This window comes from Lepidochelys olivacea, assembly GCF_965140295.1.
Source record: "Lepidochelys olivacea isolate rLepOli2 genome assembly, chromosome: 7".
Classification (NCBI taxonomy): Eukaryota; Metazoa; Chordata; order Testudines; family Cheloniidae; genus Lepidochelys; species Lepidochelys olivacea.
In genome coordinates, this window is record NC_140417.1 from 46,869,498 (window position 1) to 46,894,264 (window position 24,767).

Sequence of the window (24,767 nt, forward strand, 5' to 3'; positions counted from 1 at the left end):
CAGACATTAGCACCAGGGCAAAATGCCGTCTCTTGTTTTGTTTAGTCTCTTGTTCTTTGGCTGCGGAGCATTTCCCTGCTGGGCTGATGCTCACTTGGGCTTTGTCCAAGGCCCTACACTGGTTTTCAAATGTGGCCACCAGGGGCCACCACAGCCTCCTGGGCAGTGCTGGCTTGCCGAGAAAAGTGATATTAACAAACCTGCAAGTATCACTTTTCCCAGCAGATTTACTAGTGTAAGCAGTGTCAGGATGAGCTCCACCCTGATATCTGGTGGTGAGGTGTGGCAAGTTGTGGAAAAGAACTTCAGGGGCCGATCTCATTTGCATAGGCACACCCACCACGCCTAGAATGAGACCATAGCTGCCCAAATGGTCACTTTGGCTGCTGTGGGATCCCCAGTGTCTCTGTTATTGGGGCAGGAAGAATAAATTGTTATTACCCTGATTATGGGAACTGTGCTTGGAACTGTACGTGGCCTTTTGTTACGATGGAGGGATTCACCATCAACTAAGTAGCACTCGCTAGGCAAGGGTCATGGGTTCCAAAACTGTGTGAATGGAGAGAGGCTTGGGACAAGTAGTAATACTTGGTGGTATGGGCCCCTTGGTGAGGGCCTTACATGCTAATTGCACTTCCTCCTCTCTCCACTGTGGAATATCAGAGCTAATTTTGATTTCATTAGAAGTCTAGTTATAGGCTGCTGAGCTCACTTTGGGCTGACAGTGCACCAGCACTGGGGCTCCCCTACTACAAGCTGAATTCACCTAAGAGCTGAAATCACTAAGTGTTGTGTTAAGTAGTGGGGGAGCCTGAAGATATATTGTGGAGCAGTTTGCGGGATGGCTGGCGAAGCAGTTCGACACGGAGCAGTGTGTGGATGGCAGGAGCTGCTTGTGGGCCGTGGAGCTGAGCGAAGGAGTTCGTGGGGCGGCTGGCGGAGCGGAGCGCAGCTGAGCGAAGGAGTTCGCGGGGCCGCTGGCGGAGCGGAGTGCAGCTGAGCGAAGGAGTTTGTGGGGCCGCTGGCGGAGCGGAGCGCCGCTATGGAGCGGTCAGCTTCAGATCATGTAAGGTGCCTCTTACCCCCCGTCCCATTTCCACCCAGGTTGGGAGGTAAAGCTCTGCAAATAAACTTTCGAACTCTGGGGCTGCCCTGACCAGGGACAGAGACTTTTGGGGCATTGGACTTTTGGGACTTTGGGTGATTTGGGGTTGCTGGACTCAAGAACCAAAGGGAAAAGGGCATGCCCCAATTTGCCTGGGGTGGGTTTTTTTTTTGCTCATGAGTTGTGTTATGAATCCTGTTGGTGTTTCCCCAACATAATGCCACATTGTTTCTCTCTGTTATTAAAAGGCTTCTGCTACACTCAGACTCAGTGCTTGCGAGAGGGGAAGTATTGCCTCTTGGAGGCGCCCAGCGGGGGGTGGTATATATTTGTCCCAGGTCACTGGGTGGGGGCTCGAGCCGGTTTGCATTGTGTTATTGGAATGGATCCCCTAGAGATTGGACCCGGCCCTTGTTGCTGCCAACTCTGACGGGCAGAAGCGTTACACTAGCTAGCTAAGAGGCTGGGATAAGTGATACTTGTATGTTTGATACTCTCAGCTAGCTACTAAGTGTGCTGGGAAAAGTGATATTAACCAACAGACAAATATCACTTTTCACAGCACTAGTTTTACGATTAAGTCTGCACAAAAACAACAACAAAAAACCTTACATCAATAAATGACAATGATTTGGATGTGTAAGTGAGCACATGTATTTGTTTTTCCTAAAGTTAATGAAGTATTTTAGGAAAACGTGTCAGTGGGGCACCAGCAAGAGTTGGTGGCTGAACTCTGTGGCCACCAAAAAATCTGTTGTGAGAACTCCTGCCCTAGCACAATGAGCTCAATCGCGTGCGCGTCTCTGGGCAAGTTCAGAGGCCCGTGCTACGCCAGTCCCTTAAGAGGGGCTTTGCCAGGAACAGTAGCTGCAGAGTTGACACTGAAAAGGCTGCAGGCAGAGATGTGTCCCGGGTGGAAGGGCAAAGAAAGGAAGGGTGGATTTTGTGGTTCTCTTAGAAGATCCATACAAGCATCAGCAGGGGACCAGAAAACTCTCGTGTATTTTAAAAATGGATTAAAAACAGAAAATTCAAGATATGCTATCGAAAACATGAACTTTAAAAAAAAGTAATATAAAAAAACAAGTTGACAGTGTCCCTTTAACTTAAATTCAGCTAGTGGGTTTTTTGTTTGTTTGTTTTTAAATTTAACTGTCTAGCTCTCTGTCTGCATCGTTTAGGTAGGTAGATGGTGGTTGTAGCCCAGGTTAGATTTTGGTGCACTTGTAATCGCTCCCTGTTACACAGCCATGTGCAAAAATAGTAATTTCCCCTCTCAAAAGTTCCCAGCAAATCCTTGCTTTTTTCCCTGGGCAACTGCCCTGCCTTGAGTTTTGCTTTTTTCCAAAGCCTGATCAAATTAATCCTTTGTTGAACTGAAACTTGACGTTTCTACAGTTTTGCTACAAAACGTGATCTCGGCCTGACATTCCGATGAATGTTTTGTGGTTCTGCTCTAAAATGGACCTCTGCTGGAGCACAGACGTCCCAGGGTCAGGCTTTGATTGTTGTTAAATGGGATTAGTTTTGGGAAAGCAAAACGAAATGTGAGCCCTGCAAATTCAACACCAGCTGTCTGTCTGAGCCCAATGCAGACCCCAATCGCTCATGCCGCTCCTCTGGGCCAGCCCCAGGGATCGCAGCCTGAAGGAGCCTTCTGCCCCAGGGTAGAACTCCTAATGTTGCTTTCCCAGGAGAGCCTGGAGGGAATCCCAGCCGGAGGGGCACACTTACCTTCCCGTGCATGAGCATCCGGAGTGTGAGAGTAATGTTGAGCTCCGGCTCCTCCAAGCTGGTATCTGAGCCGCTCATCCTGTCTGGCGATGCCATGGTATAGGAATGCATGAACCAGCTTCTGGGCAAACCAGCACCCGGGGGCTAGTAGGGAGCCAAGCAGCTAAATCTGCAGAGAGAGGAACATCACTGGGTTCAGCAAGCCCCTGCGTGGTCCTTGGCCGCTTGCTTACCCACACTACCATTGTAACCCTGCTCTGCAGGCGGCTTGCGGTCAGTATTGCAGCAAAGCCCAGGCTGGCTGGGCAGCCTGTGGCTTCACTCCAGCTCTCCCAGAGTGCCCTGCAGAGCCATGAGATAGATGCTAGGACAAAGCATGCGAGCAAATATGGCAGCTGGGCTGCACTTAGCACTGAACCCGCACACGGCCCTGAGCCTTAAATGCCGCGTGACTGAGCCAGGGCATTAGGCATTTGGCAAGATATAGCAGGGATGGCAGAGGGGTCGAGGTGACTCCTCTGCTTGTCTGCCCAGCGCCTTCTCTCTGCAGTGTTCAGTGATTGCCCTGTTCAGACTCTGTCTGGGTAACTCAGCCCTTAAAGGAACAACCTCTTCCTCCAACCCTCCCCCTTAATCCCCTTCTTTTAGGGATCCTTTCTATGGGGATCCCCTCCTCCCTAAGAATTCCCCACACCCTCCCTTCGCTGAGTTGTCACCCTGTGTCTGGAACATCTGAGATCGCTCATGGCAGAGCCTGTCCTCTCTCTCTCTCTCTCTGTGCGCCTGTGCAAGGGGATGGCCCTGGGTAAGTGATTTATAATAATGACCAGGACTGGAATACTGAACAGAGCCTGCATCACAGCAGTGGGGTGGCCAACAGTTGCTACCCTCCGGTGTGGCAGGCATGTGCTGAGTTGGTGGCATTTGCCCTGATCCTAGGCAACAAACGTCCAGCTCTCAAAAGCAACGGGCATGGCTGGCACTATGGGGCCCACTTGGCAGAGTGGCCAAGGATTTGATGGGCCACACCCACTCCACATGGCGCTCTGTCTTTATCTCATGGTCGCTGAGCCACAGATAGAGGCTGAGGAGGCCTTGACTGCCGGGGCTAACCCAGGTGTGTCTTTTAGAGGCTCCTGCATGTCAAACCAGCTGGTCTCAGGTTTGATCCCTGCTGCTTGACGAACCAGCGAGGAGCGTCATGTTACACATGGGGCCGGGCCAATGCTCTGACCCCAGACGGTGCAAACAGCTGTGTAACAAACTGTGTGAGCTAATGTATATTAAAGAACAGTAGAGAGGCAGCTGTTGTATATTTAGTTGGGTTATAAGAAAATGTCAAAGGGACTTTTCCTGCTTTCTGCTCGTGGCTTGTTGACATGGCTTTTCAAACGTTGCTAAAACAATGGTAAAGGTTGTAAAAATCAGAACTGTGGTCTGCACCGGCTCTACGGCAGATTCTTGGGCTGCGTAGCTAACAGGGCAAAGCAACCCAGACCAACGCGTGATTTATGAGCCAGGTGCAGATCTCCCCAGTGAGAGACACTAGGGAAGATGGATACTGTCAGACCAAAACTAGCCAGTAAGTCCAAGGGCCCAAGAAGCACATAAGTGAGAATAAGACCGCTGTTGTAAGAAGCAATAGAACACAATGAAAAGCCCGCTAGACCGAGGAAGGAGGAGGGTAGCAGTGGTTAAAGAAAGATCACTAAGGAGGTACCAATGAAGAGTGTTAGCAGAAGTAAAAATGTATCAGTTAAAAAGCTTGTGGGTTAGCATGTATGAAACGCTCGACTAGACTGTTTAGAGCGGAGGTTGTTTAATAACCTGCCCCAGGTGATGTCATGAGACAAGTTGGGTTCAAAAAAGTGGGGAGGGGGATGGAGCAACGCAGGAGCCAAACCAAGGGCCAGCATAGAGCTAACGCTGACAGAAGCAGGCTCCCTGTGTCCCAAGCCTGGGCATTAGGCTCCTGCTCCGTCTCCTTCACTTAGGCGTTATGCTTGAGTAAGCCGGTGCGATGTTGTGCTGAAATGTTCTTATTAGAGCTTTCAATTAGTTAAGCTGAGCAATTGGTGCGGACTGTGCTTTCCACCCACTGGGGTGGCCTCCTTAGGGGGCTGAGGAAGGGGTGGGGCAAGCATGTGGCCAAGGCCTGTCCTGAACCTGAGCTGTGGCTAGAGGACTTTGGTCTCCAGGCCTGGCAGTCCAGACCCTTCCCCAGCACTACGCTCATCCAGGGATTAGCCGAGCAAAGGGGCTGGCATGAGTCTAGGGGGAGGTGGGTCGGTGAGCTGGGGAAGGGGGTGAGTTCGAGGGGGCTGCCGTGAGGAGACGCTGCTGACAGAAGTTGTGCCAATATCACACTGGGGAAATGAGTGGGAGTGCTGGGTGCCTGGAGTCTGGGGGTGTTTGGAACCTGGGTTTTAGTCCAGCCTACGCAGAGGTGGGAGGCTCAGAAGGCTGCAAAGTTTGTTTTGGAATCTGGTTTGTATGCTGCCCCCTCATTCTCCGTGCCCCCACCCCCAATCTGTTTCCCCAGTGTTGTGCCCTGGTGCAGTCCTGGGGGCATGAAGGGGTAGCAAAGGCAGCTGATCTGGGAATAGGGGATGTAGCCAGGGGCAGAGGAGTGGCAGGGGCTGTTGCAGCCAAGTGTAAGTTAGAGCAGCCCTGAGACAATCAATTTAAAACCAGGAAATCTTCCTGCTGCTCTGACTTGCACGAGGGGCTGGGCCAAGGATCTGGGACGGTGGCTTAAAGCCTTCTCTGCCTCTCTCCGTCCCTCCTGTGCTAAGTGGAGCATGGCCGAAATGGACGATGGGGCCTGCATCCGTCAGGGGGATTGGGTCTGGGTCTGGGTCTCTCCCTAGGTCTGCTGGGTTCTGTCTGCACTGGGAAACCAATGTACCAGAACCCCGGGCCCTAGAACACGCATGGTCCTGGGTGGGAGTGTTGCCCCTTTCGCAGATAAGCAGGGGCTGGCTTACGTTCTGCACAGTGCCAGCAGTGGTAGGTAGCTATGATGGCGACGGGAAGGACGGAAGGGGAATCCAGCCTCCTCTTCAAGGGCATAAGCTGGTGGCCTGTTGCAGGGGCCTGGCAGGATTCCCCCTCTACCCCATGGACAATCAGCGGGTGGATTAGCACATCTCCCTGCCAGGAGAGATGCTATCACTGAGGAGGAGAGACGGAGTATGGCGTTCTGCTCACCTTCCTCAGAAGCATCAGCTATCGGCCTCTGATGAGGTCAGGACACCAGATGGGATGGAGCGTTGGATCGGTCAATCTACTGATACCTTTCTCTGGGCGTTACTGCCCTGGCCTTTGCGGCTGTGGCTGGCAGGAGCGCATGCAGGTCCGTGGGAGTGACTACATCTATCGGGCTGGGTGAGCACCGTCCAGCCTTCGCAAAGTCACTGTTCCGGTAAGGAGAGGTTGGGCCGTGCCCTGCACTGTGCTGGTGGCGGGAGGATGCTCCAGGGGAGAGGGTTTGTGTGTGGGTGTGTCTGAGCTGTAGGGGATCCGAGTGACATCACTTAGGTGAGGAAGGCGGCAGGAGGGGAATGCGGGGGGGAAACGGATGGGTGGATGGGAAAGGGCAATCCCTTAAATTATGGGTTGACTAAGCCAAAGGCCCCCAGCTACATTATGGCTGGGTTCAGCTTCCCTTGTGGTGTCAGAGGCCTTCTCCCAGCAGGGCTGCAGTTCACCACCTCGACTCATCAGAGTTATCCTTGCTTCACTGCAGGCTGTTTGCGCCCTCTGTGCTGGCTCCAGTCCCTCTGTAACCCCTCCCTTAGCTTCCCGGGGCTCAGATCCCTGTCGCCTCCGCTGTCCTACCTGGGAATCCGGCATCACTCCCTGGGAGCCATCCGGCTCGTCAGCGCTGTCAGCAAGGCGACATGCATGGTCCTACCGCTGATTTTGCCTTGACCCAGCAAATAGTGGGGCTGGCCTGTGGGGGTCCCCAAGAAAGCATCCAAGATAGTGGATGGCAAGAGAACACTGGCAGCTTTGCAGAAGCGGTGACTGAGGCTCTGCATGGCCAGAGTGCAGTGGGGAACAGGCTGATTGTCTCAGCGGTTTGCTAATAAAGGGGCTAAAGAGAGAACATGGAAACAAGGAACACTATTAAAGCCAGCATTGGGATTGTGAGTCACCTGCAGGGGAATTTACTGGCTGCTGCTAAAGGTTTCACCAAACCTATCCGGCCAGCTCCTGCCCCCACTGTGCAGTCATGGAAAGTCTGAAATGCCAGGGAACAATCGCAGCTCTGCTGAATGGGGAGGCCTCCCGGCCCATCCTCCACGCTAAGGAGAGATGCTGCTCGGAGGTGCATTACGGGAACTGGTGTGTAAGGGAGGGGGTGTGACGCTGGCCATAAAGGAGAATCTGCTGGCTCTAAATCCTGTGTGTGAGAGACACGTGTACACGCACATGTGCTCCTTGCCTTGCTGTTGGCTTAAGGAGCAGAATTCCAGCCCCTCGCTCCCCGTGTGCAAAGCCTGTTTTATGCAGGGTCTGTTGGAGGGCAGCAGGATTTAACACCATCAGAGCTGCAATGTTTGGGTGATTGTGGCACATGCTGTGTATCTGTTATGGTTTTGCGTTCTATACTCTGTAGCTTTAATGTCTGAGGAGCCTGCCTGCTTGCCAGTGTCACTTTGCAAGGCAGAGTTAATACTGACTGTTACAGAGAAGACCTCTCACCTCTTCCCCTGCCCCCTCCCACCCCTTGAGACTTTACTTTTGTTCTTTCTTGGGGGGTTTTGTTTTATTTTTCCTTAATCTAAAATAAAAGGCCAGCTGTGCCATAGTACGGAAGGATGGTCTTGTGTTACGGCTTGAGACTGGGACTCAGGAGATCTGGGTTTAGTTCTTAAAATCCGTCACAGCCTTTCTGTGTGATCTCGGGCAAATCCCTTACTCTCTTTGGCCCCGATTCAGCAAAAACATGTAAGCATGTGCTAAACTTTAAGCATGTTCTCAAGTCCCAACTTCAGGGACGTACATCTGTGCTTTAATTCTTTGCTGAATTGAGGCCTCCTGTGCCTCAGTTCCCCATCTGTAAAATGGGAGTAATAATCCTCCAACCTTTTGTCTGTCTTGCCTTTTTAGTCTTCAGGGTAGGGACTGTCTCTCACTGGGTCCTGCATTCCAATGATGGGTTACCTGTGGTGAATTATAAATCCTTATAAACAGGATCTATCTATGGGCTACATCAGAGCTTCTCCTGAACGTGGTATGAGATTTCCTCGCAGACCAAGCCATTGGTGCTTAGAGCAGTGTTCAGCTTTGCTTTCAGTAAACCCTCCCTTGGGGTAATTTTCTGGTTCTGATTGTGTGGCGAACCTCTGAGGTAACCCAAAAGAATCGTTTTCCTCCCCCGCACTGTCTTAGTAAAGAAATAGACACTGCAGGGCACATCCCAAAGCTGCTCATTCTCACCAGAAATCTAGACACCTCCATACACAAGGTCTTTGTCGGTTGGCTGTGCTAGGAGTGGTACAGGAGCTGGTGACTGGGCTGTCTCAGTTAAAGGGAACACCCCGATATTGCTAAAAGATGGCTTGACGTGCGACTAGCAACTGCTCAGGTGACTGAGGTGGGACGGCTTTAGATCCTCCAATGTGCTTTTCTCCATAGATCTCGTTTTCCATTTCAATGGGGAGGCTGACCCACTGTTGGTTAGTTTCATCCGATCAGTGTCACTTCCTGATTCTCAGCACTAGCAGGATTGTGATTGTGATTGAAGGAGCAGGACTGGAGCCCCAGTGCAGCCAAAGACCTGCTCTCTGCCCTAAGATCTCACAGTGCTGTCCTTCGGGGGCCAACGCCTCAGCTGGTATAAATCAGCATCGTTCCTTTGTGGTCAATAGAGCTAGTGTGTCAATTTACAGCTGCTGAGGGTCTGGTCAAGGATTACCAGCCTTGCCAGGACTGTTGAAAACATTTAAAGTGCCATCAGGTTTTGATTGAACTCCCTTCCACCCAGGCCCTTAGAAGTAAACCTACATTTGGGACCGCTCCTTGGTTTTGACAATATCCCTTTAGTTCTGTGTGCCTGAGTCTCCACTGCCTTGAGTAGACATTTACACCTGGGTAAATTTATCCTTGGGCTCATATAGTATTTTGTACCCATTTTGCACTCACCGTGCCAGGCAGATTCTGGATCCCCCTTACCTTGGCTTATCTGACTACCTGGGAGTTCCCCCTTACTGTCAGAGGTGGTGTGGCTGGCTCGCCTCTGCACTCCAGCTATTTTTGTCGGCCCTTTAGGGCTGTTGACAGCTGCACATAAGTTAGAGCAGCCTGAGGCTGCTCTACCTTGCGCTGGCTTGCCCCAGAATCTAGGAGCTACACAGCCACTTTTCCCTCCCCACTCTTAATCTGGGCCAACACAGATGCAGCACAGAATGTGGAGCCCTGTGCAGGGCAGTGAATGACTACACAGCATGACAGACCATGCAGCGTAGGCTGGACTACAGCGTGTCTAAAAGATGCCTTACGAAATGAGCATATGAGTTAAAACTCTGGGTTGATCCCTTTTGTATCCGTGATCAAACAGTGAAACACCCAAAATAAAGACAGCCCTTGAGCAATCCAAGCCAGCTCTTACAGGACATGATAGGGGTGTCTAGTTACTCCCAAGCAGACCTCAGGCAAAGTTGGATGTGTTCAGGAAAACTGCTAGCTCTGTACCTTCCCCGTCCACCCAAGCGTATTAATGACAGGCTCCTGGAGTGCTGGGACACAGCAGCTGACCGTTGTTTTTGTGCCACCAATGCTCAATTGCCAGCGTGTCCCTTTGACACTGGACACACGTTGATTTCCCGCAGACTGAACCTTGCACCCTGTGTGTCTGAGCACAGCGGCTGTTGTTTAAGAACTTCAGTTTGTGCAGGGCTGTATCCTGCCTGGCCATTTTCCTATCCCGTGCTGCCAACCCAGCTCCAGGGTCAGGGATAGCCAATCAGACAGCTGCTGCACACCCAGGACCTGGGAGAGCATACGGGTGGGCGTTCCCCGCAACAAAATACTCCGTTTACTCCCAGTTAAAGCAAGTCTCTCCACCACAACCACAAATCCAGGGAATCGCCAGCTAAGACATCCACCAGTCACGTGCCCTCTAGCCACATGCACCAGAATAGCACGGGCCTTGATTTTCAGAAGTGCTGAACACTAAACCCTCCACCTGATGGAAGCTGGAGCAGGTCCGTACTTTTGACTATTGGGCCCAAGCAACCCAATCATGCACATGCTTTCCCACTTCCACGCTCAGACTGGCATCATATCAGCAAGTGTAACCTACCTGCTGCACACTGCAGCATTTGACTTTGTTTGGCTTAAGGCACAGGAGAGGAGCCATGGGGAGAGGATGCGGATTGCAACTGGCGTACTCTGTATCTGCCCATCTGAGCAGGGCAACTCAGCACCAGGGGGCCTAGAAACACCCTGACGTAGAGCGTGGTCATTACTGGACATGCTCAGTAACTGTTTCTGAAGCTGTAGAAAGAAAAGGAGGACTTGTGGCACCTTAGAGACTAACAAATTTATTTGAATTAGTCTCTAAGGTGCCACTAGTACTCCTTTTCTTTTTGTGCATACAGACTAACACGGCTGCTACTCTGAAGCTGTAGAGGAAGTTTTCATTGTGGGCAAGCCACCTGACTGGCCACACCCAGTCACTTCTGAGAGCTCAGCCAATCAGAGCACAGTGGGGGATGGGGGAAAGGTATAAATAAGGCAGGGGTGGGCAAACCTTTTGGTCCAAGGGCCACATCTAGGTTTGGAAATTGTATAGCAGGCCATGAATGCTCACAAAATTGGGGGTTGGAGTGCAGGAGGGGGTGAGGGCTCCAGCTGGGGGTGCGGGATCTGGGGTAGGGCCAAAAATGAGGAGTTCAGGCTGCGGGAGGGGTCTCCGGGCTGGTGCAGGGGGTTGGAGTGCGGGGGTGGGTGAGAGCTCTGGCTGGGGGTATGGGCTCTGGAGTGGGGCTGGGGATGAGGGATTGGGGGTACAGGAGGGTGCTCCAGGCTGGGACTGAGGGGTTTGGAGGGCAGGAGGGAGATCAGGGCTGGGGCAGGGGGTTGGGGCGCAGGAGGGGATCAGGGATGGAGGCTCCAGGCAGCGCTTACCTCAAGCAGCTCCCGGAAGCAGTGGCATGTCCCCCCCCACCCCCCCGGCTCCTACATGGAGGTGCGGTCAGGCAGCTCTGCGTGCTGCCCCATCCACATGTGTGGCCCCCCCAGTTCCCACTGGTCACGGTTCCTGGCGAATGGGAGCTGTGGAAACTGAATGTTTGCAGCGTTGTTGTAGCCTGTTGTCCCAGGATATCAGAGAGGCGAGGTGGGTGAGGTAATGTCTTTTATTGGACCAGCTGTTGTTGGTGAGAGAGACACGCTTCTGCGCTTACACAGAGCTCTGTGCAGATACAGCACAGAACTCCGGCCTGAAGAAGAGCTCTGAGTAGCTCGAAACGTCCTTAACAGAAATGGGTCCAATAAAAGAGATTCCCTCAACCCCTTGTCTCTCTAAGGTCTGGTCTACGCTGCGTACTGACTGCTGTATAACTACGGCACTCAGGAGAGTGAAAAATCCACACCCCTGGGCGATGCATGTATACCGACGTGAATTCCCGTGTCGACAGCGCTATGTTGGCAGGAGAGCTTCTCCCACCGGCTTAGTGACTGCGTCTTGCAGAGGTGGAGTTAGTAAGCTGATGGGAGAGCTCTCTCCCGTCGGCTTAGGGCCTCTGTGCCAGGCACTGCTGTAAGTTTGTAGTGTAGACCTGCCCTAAGAAATTGCACGGCCATCTTTCTGAAGCTGACTGGGAACTATTCACCCCTACCGGGCAGGGTTTACAATAGCCCTGAGGTTTAACTGGGTCGCGTTGTGTGAAATGACAGCACTCGGGTCTGTGCGCCCACGGAGAGGTAAGCTGAGGTGCGGGAAGAAGGGGACTGTAACAGGTATGGATAATATTGCCTCAGTAGCCCCATTCCGCAAACCCAATGCACACACCACGACCTCTCGCTCCCGGCCAGCCCCATGTCCCAGCGAGATGAACATGTACCCAGATGGGCATGCAGGTGCAGCCAGCCGTGGGCTCTGGGTTGCCAGATGTGCACGCGCAGGGACGAGGCTGGCGTATGGGAGTGTGATCGAGAGCAACCCAGATGGGACTGGAGTCTCGGCCAAAGGTTCTGGTGGATCCGGGCTGAGTCTGGGGCTCGCAGAGTTTCCGGAAGCAGGGTCTGTTGCAGCTGGAGGGCCTGAGTGGAGATTTACTTTAGATGCTGTGAGCTGCCACCCAGCTCCCTAAAGGGTACTGCTGGAGTGGGATGCTCCTACGCCCGGTGCACCGCTGGCTGTGCCAGTTCTCCGTCTCTTCTGCAAGAGCCTTGGCACAAGACGTGCACAGAGCAGAGGCAAGGGGCAGGCCAGAAGAGGGAAGGGTAGTAAAGGTTAGACCCGCACCCCAGCCATCCTATGCCCTGCAAAGCCCCATTGATCAGAGGCACAACCCTGAGGGCTGCCCTAGCTCGTACCAGGATCTCCATTAAGTCCCTGAATGGGGGGGGGGGCACAATCTGCCCTTTAGACTCTGCACTGGTACCTTCACTAGAACCTGGGTGACCGCCCCATGTCCTATCAGCCCACCCCTAACCCTCGCCCTCCCTGTGCTCGGCCATCTCTACTCTTCGGAGCAGCAAGGTAATGAACATGACAAGGATCGGTCTTTCCCAAGGGCTCAATGACCAGCTAACACACTCAGCCCCTGGCATTGCCTGGCACTCCCACAGCACATCATCATCATTTCTTATCTCTGGGACGTTGCTGTCTGTGTGAAGGTGCCTAGTTCTGGCCCACCCTTGATGGTGATGCCTCACTCTTACGCAGCTCTTTCCATCAGTAGGTCTCCAAGCGCTTCACCGAGGGGGTCAGTATCATTATCCCCTGTTTTACAGATGGAGAAACTGAGGCATGGGACAGGGAATTGGCCAGGGTCACCCAGCAGGCCAGTGGAAGAGCCACTGACTTATTTGTCCTTATCTACTTGGTTGTTAACTAGTCCAGCTATGCGAGATGCATCCCAGAGGCAGTGGTGTGCAGTGCAGCTCAGCGCTCTGGGTACGTGCTGGGGGAATGCCATGCTGGAGTGTTCCCCAGCAGTCTGCAGGTGTTACTCCCCCTGGTTGAGGAGCGTCGGGGTGGCACCCACCTACGTTGCTGGCATACGTAGGTGGCACTCACTAGCTGTGCTGCTGGATGTCTCCTGTGCTGATGTCGGTGGCATGTTACTGGATGAGGGCAGCGCAGTGGCAGAGGCAGGGGTGGTTAAAATCTAAACAGGATTGGGTCCACCAAAATTGTGGGCTTCCCCGAACACATCAGTTCCCCCTCCCATGTTCCCCAGGCTCTGAGCTCTTGCTCCCTGTCCCTGTTCAAATGGATTCTTCCTTCTGTTCCTTCTCAGGCTCTTTGATCTTCCCCTTCCACCTCTCCCTGAACAGGCCCTGGGTTTCTCGCTGCTCTGTGCTCTCCCAGAGTGCCAGGCCCAGATATCTAGGACCTGGCTCTAATCCAGCTCCCTGTGTCCAGGGAGTGCTGCAACCGTGCCTAGGTTTCTGTAAGCACCAGCTCCTGCCCACACCCCTTGCATTCAGGCTGATGGCAAAATTGCTGCCTCGTATATGTTGCAAGATCAGCGTGGGGCTTTGCTCCCTATATTTGGGAAATGTTGTTTGTCATTTAAAGAGTTAAATGTTAAAAGTGCCCAAACACTAAGGTGATGGGTGCTATTGAAATGCCTATAAAAAATACAGCTGAGCAACACACAGCCCTGGCCTTGTTAAAGGACACCAGCTAATCTTGCCTTTTCCTTGGTGAGATGTTTGCATAGCCAGGGTCAGATGGACTGTACTGGCTGGGGCTTCCCAAATGTGACCCGAGCCTGTGCTTGCAGCCAGCCAGCCTTGCACCCAAGTTCTGTGCTGCCCATCCCAGTGAGACGGTAGCCCGGAACGATTCCGACAACTCTGGGTACGGTGAACTGTTCCTGTTGATCACTGGGCCAGAAGCATCTGGTGCTAGATTGTAGGTGGGGTTTGGGAGTATGGGCATGTTTTGGGACTGGCAGGGTGTGGGACTGTAGGCAGGGTTCTGGCTTCTGGGTGGGGTTTTGAATTGTAGGCGTGGCTCGTAATAGTGAGGTTTGGGTGTGTGGATGGGGCTGAGAGTGTGGGCGCGTCTTGGGTTTTAGCTTGTGGGCAAGATTGGGGTTCATAACTATATCTTGGGTTTATGGATGGGGCTTGGACTTGTAGGTGGGGCATAGTTACAGCACAGCACCGCCCACTTTATCTCCCATGCTGCCAACTGATTGTGGCTCAGAGGGCCCCTAGTCTCTGGCCTGCTGCATTTTGCTTTGCCTTTGCATATGACAGATCTGTCCTTGTAGCCCTCCTGCTCTGGTCTCCCTTCTGGGGAGACTGATTCTCCAAGAGGTCGGCTTTTTTTCAAGGTCCCATTCCTGGTCTTCCGTGTGCATTTGTTTGTCCCCCCGCATCCACGTGTAAGCCCGCATTACCCTCTGAGCAACTTTTACCGAGCCCCCCACCCCTTCCCCGCACTCGGCACCACCACTGCCAATAATCTGTGATGTCCTCGCCAAGTTCAGGGGAAGCATTCAGGGAATGCAAACTCACATGCGAGCTGGGGTGCTCGATCCAGCCCCCACCTGGGTCCCGCTGCTCTGAACCGCCCTGACACAGCTGTACTTGGGGAGGGGGGTGGCGAAGGGGGAGGGGACTTTGGGTGGTTTAATATCCAGGGTCAAAATAGTTAAGCCCCTGGATTCCCTTCTGCGAATCCTAAAGAAAACCGGGCACAAAATGCTAGTTTACCCAGCGAGAAGGCAACAGCTGTGTAAATGCAGACACGGTCAAGCTGCTTCTCTGATCTCAACCAGCTGTCCCAGGCGGCAGCTATCCCATCAAAGGGTCTCGGGTAATGGGGGGGTTTATTTGGACTCCAGCTCAGGAGACGGCATGCCAAGCTTGGTTGAAGAGGATGATAATGCAGGCTGGGAAAGGGGACAGGTCTCTTGCATGTTGCAGTGATCATGTGGGGTGCTAAGGGGGTCTTTCCTTCAGCTCCCTTCCTGGGCAGCACGCCAGGGGCCGGATTCTCAGTGGAGGTGCACCAGCTTTGATGGGGTGAGGCCGATGAAAAGCAACTGAGAGCCTAGCCCCGCAATGCATTCCTGCCAGGGCCTAGCGGTTCTGAACAGCTCCCTGCTTACAGAGCCCCGGGCAGTCCAGGGTTGGTTGGCGTGGCTGCTGGAGAGGGTGAGGTCATCTTGCCTTCCTGAATTGTGTCTACAGCCATTCCACCCCCCTAGAGCCAAGCAGGGTTCGGACAGGTCAGTGGGCGGGTAGGAGACCGCAGGACCTGCAGGAAGTGTGTGTGGGGAGAGGGTTAGGGGGTAGGAGCAGCTGCGTGTGCCACAGTTCAGTGCCAGCAGTGCCCCGGAAGGTGATGGGTGCCAGCAGGATGTAAGCGCGCACCCCAGCAGGCATTGGTGAGCGGGTCTGGCAGCACTGCGGGCATGGGCTGGCTGCTGAGTTCCCCTGTGGACAGGCACTGAGCGTGTGCTCACGGACTAGTGTTTGTAAAGGAACGCAGGTTTTCCGTGATCCAGAAGCCGTCTATGGGGCTGAAATAATGTGATACGAGTCTGCTGGGACATGTAAGGGGTGGGGAAATGCAGCCACAAGATAAACGCTGGTGCAGTGAGACCAAAGGGGGATCAGCAAGGGCAGCCCCTGCAGAAGCCAGCAGCACATGGGGCTGCCCTGGCCACACCCCGTCCTGCCCCCCACCTTGCAATAACCCAGGACAGCCCTGGCCAGATGCCCCCATTTCTCCCAGATATGGGAGCTAATTCCTAGCTCTGCAGCTGGGCAGGTGCCCCCCCCCCCGCCCCCCACAGGGAGCAACTTTGCATGTGCTCTTCACAGAAGCCCATCAGGAAACCAGTGGTGAGATACACTGTCTGATCCCAAGGGGCAGTCCCTGCTGCGGGACCCCCACCCCTCTCATGGCTCCTGTCCATAAGCCCTGTGGGAGTTCTTGCCCCCCCGCACATGAGTGACAGTCACACTCCTCCAGCCTCTAACCCCAATTACTCCTCAAGACCCCAGTTGGTAGCTGGGCCCCACTCTGAGCTCCTCTTACGCAGGGGTCGATCCAGAGTCAGGCCAGCAAAATCAGCGGTGTTAGCACTGGGGACCCATTACTCTGAATCTTAGCCAGGTGGGTTCTGCCCGCTTGGGCTGGGGATGGGAGATGCAGCCCTTCTGTAGCTGGGGCCTTGTCTTAGCAGAGCGTTTGGGAGGCACGTGGGTTCCCCTGGCAGTCAGTCGAGTGATGCCGGAGTGCATCTGGTGCATGACCCCAGAAGGGGTCTGCTAAAACCCCCTCCTAGTGCGGATCAGAGGCCCCCCTACCGAGATGATCCCTCCCTCCCTCCTCACTTGATCTGCTTGAGGTTGGGTAAAGTAAGCCGATGGCCAGCCCTTGGCTTTGTCTGCAGGCAGCACTGTGTTTTGCAGAGGCACTCCTACCTCCTGGCTGGGAGGGGAGAGGTAGTCCCCCTGCTCTGGTTGGTGCCCAGCTCCCCAGGGAGGGGGAAGCGGTGTTTGCCATGGCAGATAGTGGGTGTGACTGGCACTCTGGGAAGGGAGCAGATGGCATGAGAGAGTAGGTCATGGGATGAAAAGGATCAGCAGCCCACACCTCTTGTTGCTGCCTGATCCATTGGCAGGGCAGCGCTCTGTGCCTGGCCCGTGGAGCTCGGAGCCGTGATCAAAGCACCCAGCTTACTGTCAGAGGACAGCCAGGGGCCAGCAGGGAGACGCTTCCCTTGGGGCTTGTATGATCCGGCGAGAGAGAGAGAGACAGACCTCCGCTCACATACCCCAAAGCCCCGGGGAGTTGGCCCTGCTGCTGAGGGATGGGAACAGAGTGGATCTGGTGCGACAAGCCTCGAAGGCAGTTCCGACTCCCTACAGCTCTCAGGCCGGGGAGCCCCTGAGCTGCCCCAGTGAGTGGGAGTTGGGGGGGGTCCGCTGGCAGAGGGAGATGGCTAGACCTGACGCATGAGGGGCGGATGGAACACGCCTACTGCACCCAGGGGCATTGGGAAGGGTTTCATTTTTAACACCCTTCCTGCGACCTCCTGATCCTGAGCTCTGGGGCATTTCCAGGGCAAGGGCTGTGGCTCTCTGCAGAGGGCTGAGTCAGCTCCAGGCCTGCCAAGACCGTAGGTTTGTGGCCCCCACAGACGTGGCATATTGACCAAGACAATCAGGTTGAGTGACAGGACGATTGGCTGTCCAGGAGAAGAGCTTCTCTGGCCATATCCCCCACTTCCCATGGCAAGGAAGAAGGGGTGGACAGAGGGGTCAGGTGACTGGATTTGCTACTGATGTGCTGTGCAGCTAAGGACAAGGCTCTGTGCCTCAGTTTCCCCAAGTGTTATGGAAAGAATGGATGGCCCAGTGGTTAGGTGCTAGCCTGCAACTAAGAGTTCAATTCTCTGCTCTGAGTGACCTTGGGCAAGTCACATAGCCGCTCAGTGCCTCAGTTTGCCCATCTGTGAAATGGGGGTGACATTACTTCCCTGCCCTGCTGAGGATGACTATGTTAAAGGCTGTTAGGTGCTCCTGTGTTATGGTAACAGGAGCCAGAGGAGCACCTTGGCCAGTGCTGCTCCCCTCACTCAGGGCTTGTCTTCATGTACAGTGCTACAGCTGCAAGATGCTTTGGGAGAGCTTCTCCCATTGGCATAATTAATCCACCTCCCCAAGAGGCAATAGCTATGCTGACTGGAGAGGCTGATCCCAGGGTAACGTTGGTATAACCGCGTCACTCGGGGGCTGGATTTTTCACACCCCTCAGCGACGCAGTTAGACCGATGTAGGTCTGTAGTGTAGACCTTAGGGGAGTTCACTTTGTGAGCATTTGCAAAGTGCCCTGAGCTCGAGGGTGAATGCAGCGTGACTATTCCTGCCATGCGGGTCAGCTGTCGGGACGTTACTGCATGGAAGCCACGGTGCTTGGGGCCCTGTGTCTGAAATCCGGCCCTTGTCTTTTCCATAAGGGCAGCTCGGTTAGGGGGCAGGAGGGGAGCATGCCCCTCCTGGCTTCTTTATGGCACAGGAAGGGCCGAGAGGTTTTACGTACCCCCACCCCCATCTTGTTCAGCTTGGTTTCTATGCTAGACGATCTGCTCACATGTGCCTTTGTTTGCTGTTTGTCTGTGCTCCTGCGTAGGGAACGGCAATGACTAATCTACACTGGGGAGAAAGGAAGCCTTTGTGAGAGATCCAGCCCCCTCCCGCCTCTGCCCCACCCCTTCATTAAAGGGTTAGGACCTGTGGGGCACTGTAGCAAAAACAGGGGTGACCTGGCTTGATGGTCCCGGTATCTCTAAAATATCCTTTGACTCCCCACAACTCTGTCCTGCCCTTCCCAGAGCCGCTACAAAGGTGGTTTGCTAGGGATCGCCTGCAGGTTGCCTGTCAGGGGCCCTTAGATCCAGTGGGAGTCAGCTGAGCCCAGCACATTCTTCCCCCTACGAGGAGGAGCCCGGAGGCGAGCTGGGGAAGCAGCTCTCTTGTGTGCGCTTAGCTGTGCTAGGCATGCACCGGACCTTGTGGCATTCTGTCGTTTGATTGGATGTCAGCTCTGCCTCTCTTGAGTCAACCCCTCCCTTCTACTTAGGGTCCTGGCAGCCTGGGCAGGACCAGGTGTAACGACCCGCTGCTCCAAGCGCATGAGTCTGGGGTACTGGGATGATAATGAGATGGCTTTCCTTGCAAAGTGCTTTACAATCCTCATGGCTTCCCCACGGATAGGTCACTATTGTCCCCACATTAGATGGGGAAACTGAGGCACTGACGGATAATGTTGCAGGCCCCAGGTAACAGTGGCAGAGCCAAGATTAGAACTCGGAAGCTACTGGCCCCCTGTCCTGTGCTCTGATCACTGGATCAGTGGGTTTTAATCCTTATGTTTTGTGCACCCCTAAACTGAACTGGGATAATTGGTGCCCTAATAGCCAGCATAGAGAAATCAGGCCAGTCACTGGCCATGGGTGCAGGGGCTTTCTTAGGACCGGCAGCCGTGCATTTTGTTCTGAGGATCTGAGTTCTAATTTCACCGTTGCCACCAGGAAGTGCTGATCGGGGAAGCCCTTTATGGCTATGCAGTGTATACAGAACACCAAGTCTCTGTGCCCCTAATCCTCTCTGAGCCCCCACATTCTCCAGCACACAAAGGGTAATGCAGAGCTCCCCAGCTGCAGTGAAAGTTTGTGTGTGTGGGTAGCTTCCTCTTTAGCCCTCCCCATCCCGCCCCCAGCTTTCACAGGAAGGAGGGTGCTCTCATCCTGGGGCCGAGAACAATTCCCCATGTGTTCCTAGCCCGGTGAGGAGGAGGGGGTTCATTCACAGGATCACTTTACAGATGCTCTGAAGGCTGGTCCCTGCTTCCCTTATGACACAGACGAGGCAGGCTGGAGGATGTGAGGCTTTCAAAGGACAAAGGGGCAAATGTTTGTGGCCAGAGGGGAATTAGAAACCCTTGGGCAGCTCAGGGCTGAGAGAGTCTGCTGGGGGAGGAGAGTACTTTGGTGAGGTGGGGAGGGGGTCTTGAGAGTGTCCCCCACACCTCAAAAGGGGATGGGAAAGAATGTGTCACTGGTGCTGGGAGAGGGGAATGGACATGGAGCATCCTACTGGAGCTGATGGGGAGACTCCTGGGAAGATGTCACGTGGTGGGGGGTGCCCCTTGGAAAATTCTGTCTCGAGGTTAAGGGGCAAGGGGTTCTCTGCAGGATCTGGATTTTAGCTGGGGGGGAGGAAGTCTGGTCCTGGAAGGCTCATATAGACCGCCGGAAGGGATCCGGGCAAAGCTAAATTGCAGCCTTGTTGCCCACCCAGGGACGCCAAAAGCTGTTGGCATGCTGAAATAGGGGTTAAGAGCAGAAATAGGGGTGGGGATGGGGTGGCAGTGAAACCTGCCAGAGATTTCCCCAGTTTGTCATGTCCATTGCAGGGAAAGGATAAAGTCACGGCTTGGAATGTGGCTGTCTCATGCAAAGCTTAGCTGATGGCAGTGACGTTCTGTCTCCACCGTATCTGGGACCCATCCCCTTACACACCCCTTTGGGTTCTAGCTCACGAAAGCTTAGGCCCAAATAAATTTGTTAGTCTCTAAGGTGCCACAAGGACTCCTCGTTGTTTTTGCTCTACTTAAGGTTAAGACTTGCTTACTGTTTACCAGCTCATTTTTTTCCAAGTGCCCTAAAATCCTTGTGCTGACTCAGATTGTCTCGAAAATTGATGTGCCTCATGGAGATGTGGGGTAGGGTCAGTGGTCCAAATTTGAGGGCCTTTGAGCGTGGGGTTCCCAAGATACAGCTCCCGCCCAAAGAATGTGGCATCAACCTTTGGTGGTCCTTATTAACCCTTCTTGCGCACAGATGGGCAAACCAATCTAAGCAGGCTGGTGGGTGGTGGCTCATCTTGCTCAACAGGAAACCTCACCTGGGAAATGGAGGGGCTCAAGGGCTACTCTCTGCCTCTACAGCCCTCCCTTTGTGCCAGCCAAATGGACACATGGGCCACGTTCACCCCATTGACTTCCCTGGAGATGCACCATAAAATGGCTCTGTGGATCATCCAGAGGGAGTTTTATATAGGTGGGATTTTTTTTTTGGTCCCAACTGGGTAGGAGTGCCCTGCTAGATATGGCACCTCCCTTGTGGGCTCAGGCTGCCTGGCACAGTGCCCAGTGCTATGCACATTATTATTATTATTTATTATTATTTTTATGTCATGTGAGTAGTGCTCGGGTCTGTGTGAGTAAGATGCCCAGCGGCGAATGGCATTTGGGTGGCTAATGGGAACAAAGGACAGAGCGGGGTTGGAAGAATGAAAGCAATCTGCAGCTGTGGGGCGGCAGGTGGTGCGTGCGGGCTTCCCTGCAGGAGGCCAGGGCTGGGTCACCAGTGGAATGAATTGGATGGCCTCATCACTGACTCCCCTGGATCTGTGTCCTCATTGATTCAGAACAGTGGTGATCCCAGCTCAGGGCTACAGGTGGCAGGGAATAGGAATGAGGGGCACTGGAAGAGCTGTGGGGGGACTCAGGCCCAGAGGAATAGGAGATGCAGTGATGTCAGATTTGGGGCCACTGTATGGTGATGCCAAGACAGGGCTGAGAGGCACCAGCTGAGCTGAGTAGGGGGGGACCCAGAGCGGGAATGAGACTGCAGGGCTGGGCCTGTGGCCCACTAGCAAGAGCTGGGTGCAGGTCCGAGCAGCGGAGCAGAGCGTGGGCCCTGCTGAGCTGGAGTAAGGTGCTGGGAAAGGAGTAGCATGGGTAGTGGGTCAGGACTGAGGAGCACGGGCAGAGCTGTGTGAGTGGGAAGCTTTCCGAATGCCTAGAGTGCTGTGTCAGGCTGCAGCCAGCACTGCCAGTCCCTTCCTTGCTTGGACACTAAAATAATCCCTTTGCTGAGCCCTGTGCAGCCCCTGGCGATGGGAACAAATCTGCGCAGAGAGACAAAGGTCCTCTGGAGACCCTGTCGCTTCCTGGCATGTGAGTCTGCAAGTGCCCCCGGGTGCTGGGTACCTGCCACTTGGACTGGGGACTGGCCCTCTGGCACCATATATGCTCCCTGGCCTCTGGGACCTCTCCGCTCCAACTAAAACAGGGCGGGGAGGTAACTTGGAGGCATCCTCAGACCCTTCCGACTGGTTTCTGGGAGCAGCTCCCTTCTCCCAGCCCCCCAGAGGCAGCTTTGGAGCTCCTTGCCAGGGAAACACATGGCTCCGAGAGGAGGAAAACTTTAGCTCTTTCTCCCCTCGAATCCCCGCGTTACTGAGCAGCCTGGGACGGGGCTGGAACATTGCGTCCCACTCAGCGAGCCATGGAGCATGCAAAGCAAAGTCGCCTTGTGTTCACCCCATGGAGCAGGTGTTGGGGCTGGCATGTTCCCCCCTCACCCCCAGTTCCATTGCCCAGTCACTATTTCACCTCCACTCCGGGCAGACTTGCTATCTCAATCAGTAACACCTTGCACCCTGCTCTGCTGTGGGGCCACTGCCGGGGCGCCCTCTCTGCCGTGCCGGCACCCCCAGAGTTACAGATCTCCCCCATTCGCTTACCTTTTCTGTCTGTCCCCAGGCTGGCTGCGCCTCTTAGTCCCACATTGTCACCCGGAGAGGCGCTGGTAACAACTGGGAGTGACATCAGCCAAGAACAATGAAATGCTTGACAGGCGAGGCACAGGCCAGAGGCTCGGGAATATTCCCCCCCCCCACCCCCCATCCCGCCCATCCTCCATCCCTCCCTCTAGGATCCAATTACAGCGGATAAAGGAGACACTAAAAGGAACAATGCATACTGGGTAAGGCCATCTGCCAAGGACAGGGACATTCCATCCCCCACCCCCACCCCCACCGGCCCCCCCCTCCGCTGGCATATGCTCGCCCTTTGTAATTGCATTCTTTCCTGGTAACCGAGCGGCCAGCGCGGCCGGCCCAGCGTCAAGGACACCGCCAGTGGGCCAGGCACAGGGTCCCTGGCACAGGGAGGGCTCTTCCCTTTCCATTGCTCTCTCCCCTCCTCACTGCCTGTCACAGAGCAGGTAGCTAGTGTGCCACCCAGCCATCAACCCTTGGGCACCTGCTGTTGCTAACCCTGGTGGAGGGGAATTCTAGGGATGAGGGCCTTGGGTAGGTGAGAGGCTGGATTGCATCCTGCACTGCACAGGCCTAGGGGGCGCTGTGTCTCTGTGCTGGAGATTCCCCGCAGGCTGCTACTAGCCCGGGCGGGCATGTGTGACGGGACCCCCGGGGCCCAGTGGCCGTTCACCAGGCTGTGATGGATGGGTGGCCGAGGGATAGAGTGGATCCCGTGGTCCATAGAGTTAAAGCAGTGTCAGCGGGGTTTGGAGGGAGCGGTCCTACGGGGGTGCCTGGCAGTTCTGTGGCCACCCGTAGCTCGCAAACGAAGGGGGCTTTGATGCCCAGGCACTGGAGCCTCCCCCTTTACACTAGACACCCGGTGACAATAGGAAATGGCATTGGTGTAGCTCCTGAAGGCTTGCAGTGTAGACTGGAAAGGGCCCCAAGAGGTCATGAACCTGTCATGAGATGTGACCCACCACTGTAACCATGTGGCTCTGCAGCCCCCCAGGCCCAGATCCACAAAGGTATTTAAGCTCCTAACGTTCACTGCCATGAAGGGAGTTCGGAGCCTAAATACCACCCCTTCAGAGCCTGGCTGTCGGTGCTGTCATGTTGCCTGACCACTTCGTGGCTGGTGCAGACACATCTCCCCGAGAGCTGATCCCGTCGCGTCTTCCAGACAGCAGCTGCTCCCAGGCTGCTGCATGGCTCTGCTGAACGTTTCTGGTTTCCTGGCTGTCGCATTAGTTTGCTGGCAATACTCATCTTAGCAAAATGGGCCCTATTTCTTCCACTAATCCACTCGTTGGTGCAGCAGGGCTAGGGATCAGGCAGTTCTTGCAGGAGTTCCTCCATGGTTTAGTTGGGGGTTTTCAGCCTGTCCAGGTGTTGCCTTTCCAATGTATATAGATGCCATAGCGGGATGGCCCTGCACGTGTTCCCCCCACCTGCTGGAGTCATGGCAGGCAGCGTGTCCTTGGATGCAGTCCTCATAAAATGGGCACTTCTTGCAGAGAGGTGGCAGTTGTGGCTTTGGTTGTTTTCCTTGTGAAGGGCCAGGCTAGTGGTAACATCCCAGTGGCCCAGTATTCCCAGACATATAGGTGCTGCAATTGGCTGGGATGGAGACAGCACAGGGGCTGTGAAGATGGGCTCTCACTCCCTGCATTATAGCAGGGGACCACCACCATCCCCTCCCCTCCCCCCCCACCCGGCACAGCGTCTCTGCCTCCAATGCTCAGCTGATGGCGGGCGGCGATGTGTTGTCACCCTCCAGTGAAGAGGATGGTGCGGAAGAAGGACCAGGACCAGGAGGACACAGGGCTCTGACATGGACACCGTTACTGCTGAAGGCCCCATGGAGTCACACCAGTCGAGGATCTGGCCCATTGGGTTTTTGTCATTGGGCAAAGGAATGATGGGAGGTGATGGGCTGTCCTGTGCTTGGGTGGGGTGATTTGGAAAGTGATCTCCCTGTGGCTGGCACAGGTACTGGTAATACCCAGTTGGATGCGCTGGGTACTGACCGGATGTGATCTCTGCTGTTGTGTAGAGTTGGCTCCATAATTTGATTGCTTGTGGCTGGTTTTTGCAAGGTTTGTATGTTTCAAATGCAGTTTGGCAAGCGTCCTGATCAGGGCACCTGCAGGGATCAAACGTGAGGCCTTCAGATCTAGGCTTTTCTGCCTGAGCTAGAGAAATGGGGGTGGGGGGGGAGGGAAGATGGGGTGAGCTGGCCCCACTTATGTCAATGGCAAAACTGCTGTTGACTTTAATAGGGCAAGGATTTCACCATGTTAGCGACTGCCTCCACACTGTGCCCATGGCCTCGCTGCTAGCGGGGGGCATGGAGCCCCACTGCACTAGCCTCAGCTCTGCAACAGGGTCCCTGTCTGAACTGTGCTTGGGCCCCGCCATGCTGACTCTGGCCACCATTGGCTTGAAGGCCTGCCTTTGCATTTGCCCTCACGCCACCCCATGCAGCCTCCTACAATGCCTCGTCTTTTGCTGCCCCCACTTTTTAATCTCACTGCTCAGTTTGATGCTCCTGAGCAGCTGCCCTCGGCTGGGCTCTCAGCGATGCTCCAGGAGGCAGGCGGGCCTGTTATGGTGCCACTGTTTTCAGAGTGGATTGGAGAGAAAGCTCCTGTGGGGCTGG

The 24,767-nt window shown here is 54.5% G+C and overlaps 1 protein-coding gene across 1 annotated transcript in view; it reads right to left on the reverse strand.

Annotated features, from left to right (window-relative positions):
* PCBP4 (poly(rC) binding protein 4) overlaps positions 1-22,214 on the reverse strand; it is a 34,922-nt gene extending 12,708 nt beyond the window's left edge. The window contains exons 1-2 of the mRNA XM_084633228.1: positions 22,085-22,214; positions 2,840-3,008 (exon numbers count right to left, since the gene is read on the reverse strand). Coding sequence (XP_084489354.1) covers positions 2,840-2,950 — 111 coding nt within the window. The 5' untranslated portion in view covers positions 2,951-3,008; positions 22,085-22,214. The remainder of the gene's footprint in view (positions 1-2,839; positions 3,009-22,084) is intronic.
* Positions 22,215-24,767: the final 2,553 nt, after the last annotated feature.